Raw genomic sequence first — 13354 nt, 5'->3', positions numbered from 1 at the left:
TATTGTTCAAATACCATTCTCCCAAAACATAGACTGATAGACAAAAAGCTTCATTAACTGTTTATTTTGAATTACAATAAGTTAAACTAAATATGCTGAGTTCTATTTTAATTGTTCAGTTTGTAGTTAACACAGATACTTAATTATTATCTAAATGTAGCTTTTACTATAAACTGTTGTTTATTGATAAATATTGATACTTTGTTTACAGAGTGCAGATGCTTTTAGACTTCAAGGTTTCCAGCAGCTCAAATGGCAAAAGCGAAAAATTTGTAATTGTTTGAAAACCAAGTGGTTAGAGTTTTATAATAAATTCCATTTATGGAGTTCGAGTTTGAAAAAAATCGAAGGCCACTGTGGTGCGGGGGTAGTGGAATTCTTTCTTTTTATAAAATTGTTAATTTTTTTAAATGCTTTCACAATGGTTGTGGTTTTTATTGTATTGATACTTCCTGCAGTTTATTGGGTAGAATTAAAAGAAGGAATCGCACCAGATCTCTGGAATGAATGTGGTTCGAGTAATGAGAGTGCCTCGATTGAATGTTGTAGTGCTATTTATGAGAATACTACTAGGATAGCCAGGCCCCGAGTAACCATACATTACGTTATGGATATTATTCAAGGTACAGGTTGGGTTGAAACGACGCCCATGTATTATAGTTACTATCCTAATCAACAATTCAGTGTCGGTAAATTATTCACTTATCATATACCGTTAGCATATATCGTTTCCACCATAAGTTATTTTCTTTTGTTTTTTTTGATCATTGTTAGGAAATCGATTAAGGGATTTAAACAAAGAATGGTAGAAACTCAAGTACAATATTATTTGTATTCTAATAGCATTTTCATTGGGTGGGACTTTTGTATTAACAATAAAATACCGGCCATATTAAAGCAAAAGGCGATATTCAATGAGCTGCGTTCGTTTTTGATCGCCGATAGACCGAAATTCGAAAACAGGAATCGCAGTAAGCAAGTTAACATTATAATAATTAGATTGCTCATTTCATTTTTAGTCTTCGCGTTGATCGGATCTGCTTGTTTCTCGGTTTATCTGATTTTTTATTACTCAATAAAGTTGTTGCAGCGAGAACAAACATTCATGTGGGCGTTTTTGTTGGAATTTGCGACGCCGGTAGCGATAACATTTTACAACATAGTGTTACCAATTATTTTTGATGTTTTTTTAAAGTTTGAAAACCGTTCCATGTATCAAGAAACCCGATTATGCATATTGAGAATAATATGCGTGAGATTATCGCTTTTGGTCGTACTGTTGGGTTCAATTTATAAGCTGATTAACTGCGTGCGGGAAAAATCTCAGTGTGCAAGTGCATTATGCAATTCCCCGCTTTGCTGGGAGACCTACGTGGGCAAAATTATGTATAAGCTTCTTATTGTCGACGTCGCATGCAAAATCGGCATCACCATTTTGATTAGTTGTCCCCGGAGCATACTGGTTAGGCATTTTAAAAATAATCTCTTCCAAGTGATGTCCAATCAAGAACTTAATTTGGCCAAACACGTATTGGACGTTATATACATTCAGATAATCGTGTGGTTGGGTAGTTTCTATGTGGCCCTACTGCCAGCCCTAGGCCTAGTATCGATGGTGATAATGTTTTACATAAAACGGTTTTCTTGTATCGTAAACTATAGCCTAGCTCAAAAGGTGTACAGCCCGTCGAGAGCACATACAATGATCATGTCTATGTTACTCATGTCTTACGTGCTTTGCGTAACCACGTGGTTAGCGGTTGTATCAAAAATAACGCCATCCAGGTCTTGTGGTCCGTTCAAAGGACTACCGTCTATTTGGAGGGTTTTGATGGATTTCATACGCACCATACCTCCGTGGACGATCACGTGTTACGAAATACTGTTTAGTGTAAACTTTGTGGTCCCGTTGATTTTCATACTTTCGTGCATCGTCTACTACTATCACACCGTTATGGGATCCAATAAAAAAATGATAGTGGTTCTTCGCAAGCAACTTGTACTTGAAGGACACGACAAACAGTTTCTGTTGAACAGGTTGAGTGCGTTTATTAAACAACAAGACAGACGTCGCAAAGCCACCGAAAATAACGGTGAAATCGACGTATTGCTTTCTTGAATATTGCACAAAATATGATCGATAATTGTTTCGGGAAAACTGGTGATTTTTTAGGGTGCTCGTATGTTATTACTGTAATTGGTTAATGACATTTTTTTTTTGTATATTTGAACTGCTTAAGTTTAGAAACGGTTTATTTAACAGTTACCTAAAATGTGTATACCTATACCCGATATTAGTACTTAGGTACCTACCTTGTTTTTACCTAATAGTGAAGTATAATATTATATTTGTTTCAAGCTCAGTACGTTATTGCTTAGGTTTGATATTTAGTTTGTAGGTATATTATTTTATTACTCCCGTTAAATCATGAATTTTCAATATTATTATATAAATAATTTAATTTGAAAAATACCTAATTTTATTATGTATTGTAATTACAAATATTATATTATATACGTACTTAATATTCTCTTGTAAACAATATTATGTTAATAGTATCATATATAAGAGATATATCAACATAATTAACAAATATTTAAATACATAGTTGTATTAAATATTATAAATGTGTAAAAACTATAAATCTCATTAATAGTATAAACTTTTCAGTTCAAACAAAATAAACCATTAAAGTGATCTCTGTGAGAGTTACACAATCTAAACTCAAAAAATTATGTAAATAAAATGTATATTTATATTATAGCATAAATTATAATATTTAATAATTGTATTTTTAATTATATTAATGTATTAAGGTATTATATATTGTACAATATTACAATGTGTATTTTTGTCTTAATCTAAATTTACATATTATACAATTTTGGGTGATATTTTTTGGACTGTCTTCCTTATAAATTTTGTTTTGTGTTTATTATTAATATTTTTGTCATACATATTTTTTTTTACTATAATTTTTATAAATAACAAATGTATGTAATAATTTGAAGAAAAAAAATTATAAACACACAAGCACACACATATAAATACCTATAGATAAACTATATAAACCAAATTATATTTGTGTGATCAGAATAACACGTTACAAATTGATGATAATCGTTTAAGATTTTAATGCAGTACTTACCCATATTTTTGGAAAATTATTTTCAGATCAATTCATATAATATGAAAATATAGTTATGTATGATAAATGATTATTCAATATTCATAAATATATAATAAATATAGCTCTTTAGCTAATTAATAAATAAATTATGTTGTTTTATGATATTTTTTTATTGAACTATTTTATATTTATATTATGTTTTATTTAATATTTTAATATTTATATTTTATACCTTTTATATTATAATTTATAGGTATAAGTATAATAAGGTTTAATATACCTACAATACAAAACTTAATTCTATGATAAACGACTTAGGTACTTGTATTCAATACAAGTGATAACAATGGCTACACCATTTTCCTTTTTTATTTTTTTGGTTGGGAGGGGGTAATTTAGGATCCTTCATAAGTTTGGTATATTGATGCCATGGTTGTATAACATTTTATACTTCTGCAGAAATGTTCATACAAAATACAATTTATGGTTACATACTTACATGTTACGTAGCAAGTTAACATAACATTAAAAACATTTTTACATCCCGACGTTTTATAAATTTACTTTTGACACTGATATATCTACTTCAGTGTTGGAGTTAAGGTTATGATAGCTTATGGCGAATGCCAACATTCCCATGATCTGAGACCAATGTCAATTTTTTTTTAGATACAATAATGTTTTCAAAAAAATCACCTGATAAACAATTTATTGAAAAAAAGTGTGATTCTTATTTCTTATATGAATAAAAGTAGTTGGTATAGCCACACAATGCCGTATCAACATTTTAGGTATATTTTCAAGGTATAACCTATTCAACTACTTTTAGGTCCGTGTACCCATAAATTTATTTACCAATACACCACTGGGGATGACCAGTAACGGATCTACAAATTATGTAATCCGGGGCCAGTGTTAGGACTTATCTAGATAAATTATCCAGAAAATTATTTTTTTATCTTTTATCTTATTTAGATAAATAAATATAAGTTATCTAAGTATTTATTTTAGATAAAAATTTAACTTATCCAGATAAATTTACATGATACATTTTTTGGAGAAAATTAGCTAGATCTGTTCGAAAAAGTTTTATTTTTATTCTCATTATCTGAGGCAAAACTTGTACGTAAAATAACATCCAGGGCTAAAAATATACAACGTTATTCTGAAAAGACTATGAATTATTCCTATTTAGTACTTATTACTTATTAGTAATTAATATTCTGTACTCGGTTAATAATATATAATATAATATACTAATTATTTTATGTAATTAGCCTATATTAGTATATTACTGTCGCAACAAATATGTCAAATTCCCAGAATTTTATAAATATTTTTAAACTTTAATTAAAATACGAATAATAGAACAGATGGCAAGTTATAACCACCGCCGTCCCAAACAAAATTCCATAGAATATAATATTATTCATTGAGAAATAAAGATAAACCAGCCGTCTATTCTTTCCGTATTTGCAATGCGTCTGAAATTAATGACAATTGATAAGTCTGACGAGCAATACATAAGATGCTATTTATATATTTCGGGTTTTATGTTTTATATTATAAATCTATGGACTAACAATCTCTAAACCAATTTTAACTGCACATGATTTATAATAATAATAAACATTATTTCGTATACACAAATACACAATACTCGTAAATATCTTTTCAATGTTATTAATTAATAATAATAATAATAATAATAATAGTACGTGACACGAAAAGTTGCCGGTGACCCCACCACCAGCCTGGCAAGAACGGCCGTTAGCTATGGGTTTTCTTGTGTGTGTATTATTTTGTGTACTTACATGACGGTATATATATTTTTTTAAATTAGTTGTTCTAATTATAATTTCTAAAATTATCTGTTATTTAAATATTTAGATAATTATCTAGATAAAATATTTATATCTTTTATCTATTTGTTAGATGAATTTGATTTGTTTATCTTTTATCTGTATCTTAGATGAAATTTAGTGTTGTTATCTTTATATTTATCTAGATTATTTTTTTGTTATCTGTTCCTAACACTGCCCGGGGCACAACATAATATTAGCGCCCCTACGCTATATGCTTTGAGTTTAAAATTTAAAATTTGCGTCTAAATCTGTGTGAAATAATACATGTATTTTTAGTATATAATAAAGAAAAAATAATAAATGATTTCATTAAAGAGCCTTGACAGTTTTACATTAAATTTAGAGGACCTCATGACAAAAAAAAAAAAATCAGAAGCACCGTCCTAGATTATACTGTAGAATATCTAAATATCTATAATATGTATTATATACATAATACATATTATTCAAAAATTAGAGTCAAACATGTTTACAAGCATGTACAAGCATGCTTAAAATCTATAGGTACAACTCGAAATCATATGCCTATTTGTCTGTTAAAACAAATTTTACCCTAAACCTTATTCACTTTGCATTGCATCCACAAAGCTAAAAATACATTTATCTTCTAGAATTATTTACATACCTCCAGGGCATACTTTTTATTTGTTTTTATAGACAGTTTAATTTATATTATATTACATTTATTTATGCAGATTAAATTATTTCCAACGTTAAAATATAATATATTTAAAAAAAAAACAATACAAATTTACACAAATCAATATTTTATTTTTATATTCATAATATTTGTAACAGGAGATAATTGAAGTGTGGAATAGTAAAATTCCACGGGCTGATAGGAAATTTAACATCAAAATATCATGGATGTGAATTGCATTTTCTGGCTGATTGTATAACAAAAGAAAAAGTTTTTAAGTGGCCTGATGGAAGGACATACAATATAATTTCAAATTGTGTAAGCCTACATTAGTAGCTCTAGTAGTTTTCCAAATTTACTAGGATATTTGAGTGTTAAAACCATGAAAAGAAAGCCACCTAAACTGAGAATTGCTTCAACAAAAAAAAACTAAAGTACAGCTAAATGAGGTACATAATTATATTTGAAAATATGTAGATATAGTGTCACAGTTATCGATAATTTTTTTACTTAAATAATATTTTTTAAATGTGATTTCTTCATATTAATTATTACGTTTCTAATGAACCATCTATTTTTTAAGTGCTTTAACTATCATTGAAAAATATAAAAATATGGTCCTATCAGACTATCAATAATATAAAAACATTAAACTTCAATAATATTGTTTAGAAAAAAATGTGTTGTAATTTGCAAGTAATAATTGGTTTGGTTAAATTCAGGAAACGCTTAATGAAAGTGAAAAAAATAATTTAATACCAGGGTTATTTAGTAACCACATCCAGGTTTGGTGAATGATAATGATCCAAAATGTACCACTGAAGAGATATATTATGTTCACTTTGATGCAAATAATGTTAAACTTCCAGGAAGTATGTGGGGTTTGCATACAAATATATCAGAAACTCTATTTACCCATATTACTGGCCTGATAAATGATAAATGTGTTAGGTTTTCATCGTCTATACCACAGGTATTTATAATAATAATAATAACAATAATCATATTTTAATATTTTAATTTACTTTTAAATAATAAAACAATAATTAGTTATGGAAATAGAATTTATGATTCTATTATACTTTTAAGTACATAAAAATTATTAGATATTGTGACATGTATTTTTAAAATAATAATTAATACAACTATTTAATACATGAAAATATAACTATAAATTAATTGATTAGGTAATAACAAATACAACTATATGAAAACAACAATAATAAATATTTATAATATTAAGGTTTTCATAAGAGAAAAGGCATTGCCTAACAGAAAATTAGCAACATATCGTCACGCCGTGAAAACATTATTGAAAAATATTGATAATATTAAAATTTGTCCTGGATATGGCGGAATCTGGTCTAAAAGCTGTGAAATAACTTTGGAAGGAAAAAGTATGAAATGTAAATGTCTTCAACTTCAGTACAATGATAAAAAAATACACATAAATGCTTCAAAAAGCACAGCACTCATATTTAGCTTACATCGCTATTCCACTCCACCACCTCTAAGAATTGATAACGATTTCATACCTTGGTGGCATTCTGTCAAGTACCTCGGTGTTACGCTAGACAAGAGATTAACCCGGGGGCCTCACATAGCTTCTAAACTACAAGAAGCATACCAACGCTTCTCAATGCTATTTCCTATCCTAAACCAAAAATTAGTTTTACAAAAAAAAATGCTCAATATTAATTTACAAGAAATTATTACGCTCACTAATTACCCACGCCTGCCCTATCTAGGGTAACTGTTCAGCGACACACTTGAGAAAAATACAAATTTTCCAAAACAAAATACGATGGTTCATACGCAACGAAAATCTACATAAAGACCTCCGAATCATTAAAATTCAAGATCATATATAAGCCCTTGCTACAAATTTCAATAGTTCACTCCACAAATCAACTGGCTCACTACACTCCAACTCACACATACGTCCACCACTTCAAAGACGTCTAAAACGCGGTCGTCCGCATGATCTTATTCGTTAATTATTATTAAGTAAATATTAAACTATAATGTAATTTATTCTTCATCCACACTATTTTGATTCTCTATTTGTCTGAACAACTTTAACTTATTACTATCGTAGTCACTATTGTTATTATCGCTATTATTATTACTTATAATTATTATTATCGTGTCAAAAATTAATGTTACTAATTATCTATAGATGCAGATATCCTTATAGGCTAGGAATACAATGAATGCTATTAAATTTGAATTCAATGATATAAGTAATGCCATTGTATAAGAAAAACGATTCTGAGCGAAGATGGTCAGTAAGCCTGTATTATTAAGTATATTTGATGATATTATTGTGAATAAAGTAATTTATATATTATAACCTATTTACGTGGAATCTTGTTTTAAATTTTCAATCCTTATAATATTTTTATGTTGAACATTTTATACATTTTTAACTACAAAATAATTATTAAATTTAAAATTTGAAATTCTTATAAAAAAAATCGTGCCTATGTATTTTTAATACATTTAAACTGCTATTGTAACAATATATTAGGAGCCTTGTATTAAATTTTCACGATTTTTTACCCAACAAATACAATTTTATTGATATTTATAGAAAAAAAAACTAAAAAAATTGAAAACTGACAATGTCCGTAAAAAGTTCAAAAAGAGTCAAAATATTTTCAAAACTTTATCGTGTATAGAAAATGAAAATATAAACATTCAGTGAAATTTCCATGTATCTACAGTTATTTGTTTTTGAATCACAACAAAATAACAAAATCGTTACATAAGAAATCGAAAGAATATCAAATCTTGTAAAAATATAAGATTCAAATGTTCATAAAAATTTAATTTGATTTGCTTTTTGATAAAAGTAGACTAACTTATGGGGAATCTTGTATTACATTTTAAATCATAGATTAAAAAAAAAAAAATTTTTGAATTCTTAACTTGAAATAATTTGGTTATTTTCGTGATTTTTCCGTATTTTGTCAAGATTTGAACTTTCAATGCTTATGAAAAAAAACTGTGACTAAAGATTTTTAATATTTTTCAACTGCTATTGTAGTAATATATCAGGAGCCTTGTATCAAATTTTCAAGCATTTTTACCCAAAAAATAAATTTTTATTGACATTCATAAGAAAAAAGACTATTACAATTGCCAATTGGAAACCTAAACTGTTAAACAGCTCAAAATATTTGGAAAATTATATGGTGTATAGAAAATGCCAATATAAACATTCAGTCAAAATGTCATGTACCTATACTGTCATTTGTTTTAGAGTTACACCAAAAACCAAAATTGATTTGGCCGAAAATTGATTATGCGTAAAAATTCCCGTTTTTACTTTATTTTTCACGGAGCTTTAAAACTATTGGGAAATTTTTACATTTTACCCTCCAAAGTACTAACTAGATTCACTTTCCTAACAGAAAAGATACTGTTGAAGAAAATCTAAGCACATTTACAGTCCTAAAAGGTGATGACAGATATTTATATATAAATAAAAAACACACATCATTGTAAAATCAATACAATGATCAAAAAGATCAAGGGGGGATATATATCTCCCTAATCTTCCCCCGTAAATACGCCACTGCTACAGCATACTAATCAAATAATTTTGTTTCAATATGTCCATGCTTTTAAGAGTTTAGTAGACAAATATTTTTAAATGACTACAAAGAAAAGAGTAAATTGGTGTTAAATCCGGTGATTCTTAACTCAGTTGATCCTGTCCAAATGGACTTGCCTGTATATTCACGATTAAGGTACTCACTACTTCTTGATATGATTTAATTTTAAAATGAAATTTGCTGCAAATTATTTACATAAATAGCCAAATTGCAGGTAGTAAGTATAGTCAACTGTAAATTGCTAGGTAGCTAATCAATCTGTTAAGTATTATTTGCAATGTTGGATGTTATTATATTTTGTTACCTACCATGTCACACAGCCCGCAGTTGTTGTAATTTAGAATAGGTAATGAAAATGTTCAAACAACTTACAAGCATAGTTATTTACATAATTACATACCTAATATACATTATGAAATCCCAATATTTTGACACCTACACTTACACACAATTTGTCATAAAATTGTATACATACCTATAGTAATAGTATCTACCAATAAGCTATAAAAATACTTGTGTTAGAAGAATACAGCATAGGTAGCTTAAAAATCACGGACGACACTGAGTACTGAGTAGGTACTGACATCCCTCTTGATCAGCTCCGACTTCTAAACATTAAAAACTAATATAAATTGTCAATAACAAATAATAATTCACTATAAGCCACGATAAAGAACGTGTAACATTACCTATACAATATCATGTCTCGAATCAAAATTCCTATTATATTTCGTGCAACAGTGGGATTTAATGTAAAGGTAAAGTCTATAATACACCGTATATTACATTCGACCGTCACAAATTTAAGTCACACCGTGGAATAGGTTTTAATAAGGGCAAATTAGGTGTTAGGGCTGTGGTGTAAAGAAAAAATAATTTTAATCAAGAATACGTCACATATAATGAAATTTAAATTGAATTCGCGATGGAAAAAAGTGATCACGCTCGTCTCGCTTATGATAATTATGTTATGTTTTGATTTGTTTCGACGCTACGACGTCAATATTGGATACAGTGAAAAAAGAATGTCATCTGGGAAATGCGGCGATAATAAAGTTGCAGTAAATTTGTTTTGGGAATTGCTGTTCGGAAATAATAATGTAATATAATAGAATTTAGAACATGCGTATGGTGTGACGTATATTGCTGTATAGATTTAAAATAATCGGGAAAAGGTACTATAAAAGGAGCCCGGTCATCGCATCACATCAACAAGTCACTTCAGTCTCTCAACAAGACAACATCTCCACACCTCAAAAAAAAACTGTGAGTATTTAGCTTATATTTTCTGATACATATTTCTGAACAAAAGCTTATAAAAAGTTTCAACGGTTTTATATTTAAATTTAAAATACGTTCGTAGCATAATATGTTGTACTCCGTAGGTTTCATTTTAAAAAATTGAATTTTTAGAACACAATTTTTTCAAACATACTTCTTTTAAGGACAAGTCCTCATGCTTGACAGATTAATATTAAGAAATAACACTTCTGCTATACAATAATTTTTTGTTTAAATTCTCTTCGTTTTCTCCAATAGTTAATAAAATATTATATACATTGTTAATTTAACAAATTGTTAATAATTTATATTCATTAAATCTAATAAAGTGTTTTCATATCAGTAAGTTATTAAATTTCGTTTTTTTTTTATGTTGGAGAACGACATTTCTATACTACATTATTACCTATAATACATTTTAAAGCAATAGTAACAGACATATTATACAACAGTACAAGTCAAGTTTATAAATAATTGTTAGATCGATATTTTTCCACATTTATATTTATATTAAGTATGAGTCTGTGACTACAAAATGTAAAAATCAAATATATAAGTACTAAGTACTATATTATTTTGATTTTCTATTAATATCTACCTATAGGATTATTATTTTCTGAAATGTATAGAAAATCATTTTGAACATTTATCTGAAAATTTCAGTCACTCTCGTCATTTCTTCGTAATACTTTAAAAATACAGAATAATTCTAAAAATTGTTATTCAACGTACCTATTGAATATACTCGCTAACGAAGCTTTCCAATCATGTAAAACCGGGTAATTTGCCGTATATTTGTAGCATATAATAATAATAATAATAAATCTGAATGAAAATTAATTTATAATAATTGTTAACTATTGTCAAATAAATATTTCATTAAAGTTGATCATGCCATATAAATATAATATAATATGTTATGATTTATGATAATATTTTATGTTTTATATTTATATAAGTAATTAAATTGTGTTAAATGTATACGGATACAAATACGACAAAAGTAACTAGTGAATACCGATTAATTTTATACCTATCTAGTGATTTTAAAGTAAACTATATTTTTGAGATTATGACATATTGACATGTCGTCCATTCATAAAAATAGTGTACAATCAAAATAAATTTAAACTGTTGGAGCAACTTTTTTTTTATCTTAAATTGTAAAATCATTACTAAATAATGCATATTTAAGAACGCAAATACCTACATTTTCCCAAAATATTATCGTTTTTCAAAAGTAATAAGTAATAAATAATAATTAATATAGTCAGTTTGGGTCAAATATACATTTGAATGTATATTTTCTACATAATTTCGTAATAACACAATAAAAGAAATAATATAAGATATCCTGTAAAATCTTTTGAATTATCAGTGATTAATATATATTTTAATTTTTCGTCGAACTTGGTTAATATCGTCTATATTAAACCCCTCAAAATCGTCCAATAGCTAGCGTGTTGATTGTAAAATATAAAAAACTTATAATGTTATGTAATTTATAACAATACATGTACCTAATATTAATATCAAGTTGTAAACGTTAAAGCGTGCATACATTTTCAGTCCAAAGAAAAGCCGAAGCCGCCTAACTTCAACATGAACTTCAAGTGCACCGTAGCCGTGTTCCTTCTGATGGTAGTGTTGATGTTCGCCACGGACTCCACGAACGGCTTCAGAAAACCACCTTTCAACGGCAGCATCTTCGGAAAGCGAACCATTTCTTATCCGGGTACGTTGCACAGCGTTTATTACCTCACTCGTTGTCTCTCACCCGACGTTCAGTTTCGAAGCGAACAACTATCGTCCTATATTATTGTTTCGACGGTGGAACGCGTAATTTTGAACGTATAATATTATTTTATTGCACTCCGATGAGGATTTTCAAATTGTATTTTTTTAATCCCTCGCCATCGCGCACCTGCTTACAGGGACCAGACGACCAGAGTACATTTTCATTCGATTTTCAAATAATTTCATAAAAATCTGACTATCACTCACTGCCGTTTTATATATCAAAGCGTATTGTTTGGAAAATAATCGTAAACATGTCGGATGTAATATTAAGAACAACGAAACGATAACTTTTAAACATTTTCAAAATGTTTGTTCGCAAAAACGAGAATCCAACAATTCTATAAAGTTTCCAACTTGAAATCTCCTGTCGGGATCAGAAAAAATTCCTTAACAGTAGAAAATTTGACTCGAACTAAAAATTATATAATAGCATAGATAATGTTAATTTAAGTATAGAAATAATTGCCTTTACCATAGACATTTGCGATATTAATTCAATGGCCAGCGAATATTATAATATATTATTATAGTGTATACAACATTAACGATGAATATTGTATTGTCAATTTTATTTTTATGAATTTGTATTTTTTCGCAGAGTACGAAAACCCCGGAAAGACAATTTACACCATGTGCGAGATCGCGTCAGACGCATGCCAGAATTGGTTCCCCACATCCGTAGAGAAGAAGTGAATCGCCCGCACCTCCGCCAAGTAGAAAGCGAAACGTCAACCTGCGACGTTTCAAATCCAGTAGTCGAAAATATGTAGTCGAATGAACCGTGTTTTGGTATTTTTTTTTTCTAATAAAACGCTTGTCTGATATAAATCAAAAAGGTGTTTTAGATTATTATTTGTCAATCCTATTCGAAATCACCGTCGTGTGATCAGTGTGATCCGAGTTTTCCTCACGATCCTCAAGTTATAACTCATCACTCTTAATACATCCAGTAGATACGTAAGCGTTGCCGGAAGCGAGCTGCACGTGTTGTTGTTTGACGAAAATAATGTTATCAGA

At 28.4% G+C, this 13354-nt stretch overlaps 2 protein-coding genes across 5 annotated transcripts in view; both read left to right on the top strand.

The window, feature by feature from the left end:
* The window catches only part of LOC132935631 (transmembrane channel-like protein 7), a 32357-nt gene extending 29062 nt beyond the window's left edge, over window positions 1–3295 (top strand). For all 3 annotated transcript variants that reach the window (XM_061002223.1, XM_061002221.1, XM_061002222.1), the window contains exon 6: window positions 212–3295. In XM_061002223.1, the coding sequence (XP_060858206.1) occupies window positions 212–2119 (1908 nt within the window). In that variant the 3' untranslated portion in view covers window positions 2120–3295. The remainder of the gene's footprint in view (window positions 1–211) is intronic.
* A 7149-nt stretch (window positions 3296–10444) lies between these two features.
* On the top strand, window positions 10445–13172 carry LOC132935550 (neuropeptide SIFamide). Of its 2 annotated transcripts, none has more exons than XM_061002146.1 (3): window positions 10445–10522; window positions 12107–12272; window positions 12936–13172. In XM_061002146.1, the coding sequence occupies exons 2-3, from the start codon at window positions 12140–12142 to the stop codon at window positions 13028–13030; spliced, it is 228 nt and encodes a 75-aa protein (XP_060858129.1). In that variant the 5' UTR covers window positions 10445–10522; window positions 12107–12139; the 3' UTR covers window positions 13031–13172. The 2 variants fall into 2 exon arrangements, with proteins under 2 accessions (XP_060858129.1, XP_060858130.1); XM_061002147.1 differs by having other exon boundaries at window positions 10473–10522; window positions 12090–12272.
* Window positions 13173–13354: the final 182 nt, after the last annotated feature.

The sequence above is a fragment of the Metopolophium dirhodum genome, chromosome 1 (assembly GCF_019925205.1).
Source record: "Metopolophium dirhodum isolate CAU chromosome 1, ASM1992520v1, whole genome shotgun sequence".
NCBI classification, from domain to species: Eukaryota; Metazoa; Arthropoda; class Insecta; order Hemiptera; family Aphididae; genus Metopolophium; species Metopolophium dirhodum.
This window is presented reverse-complemented; position numbering and strand designations above follow the sequence as displayed.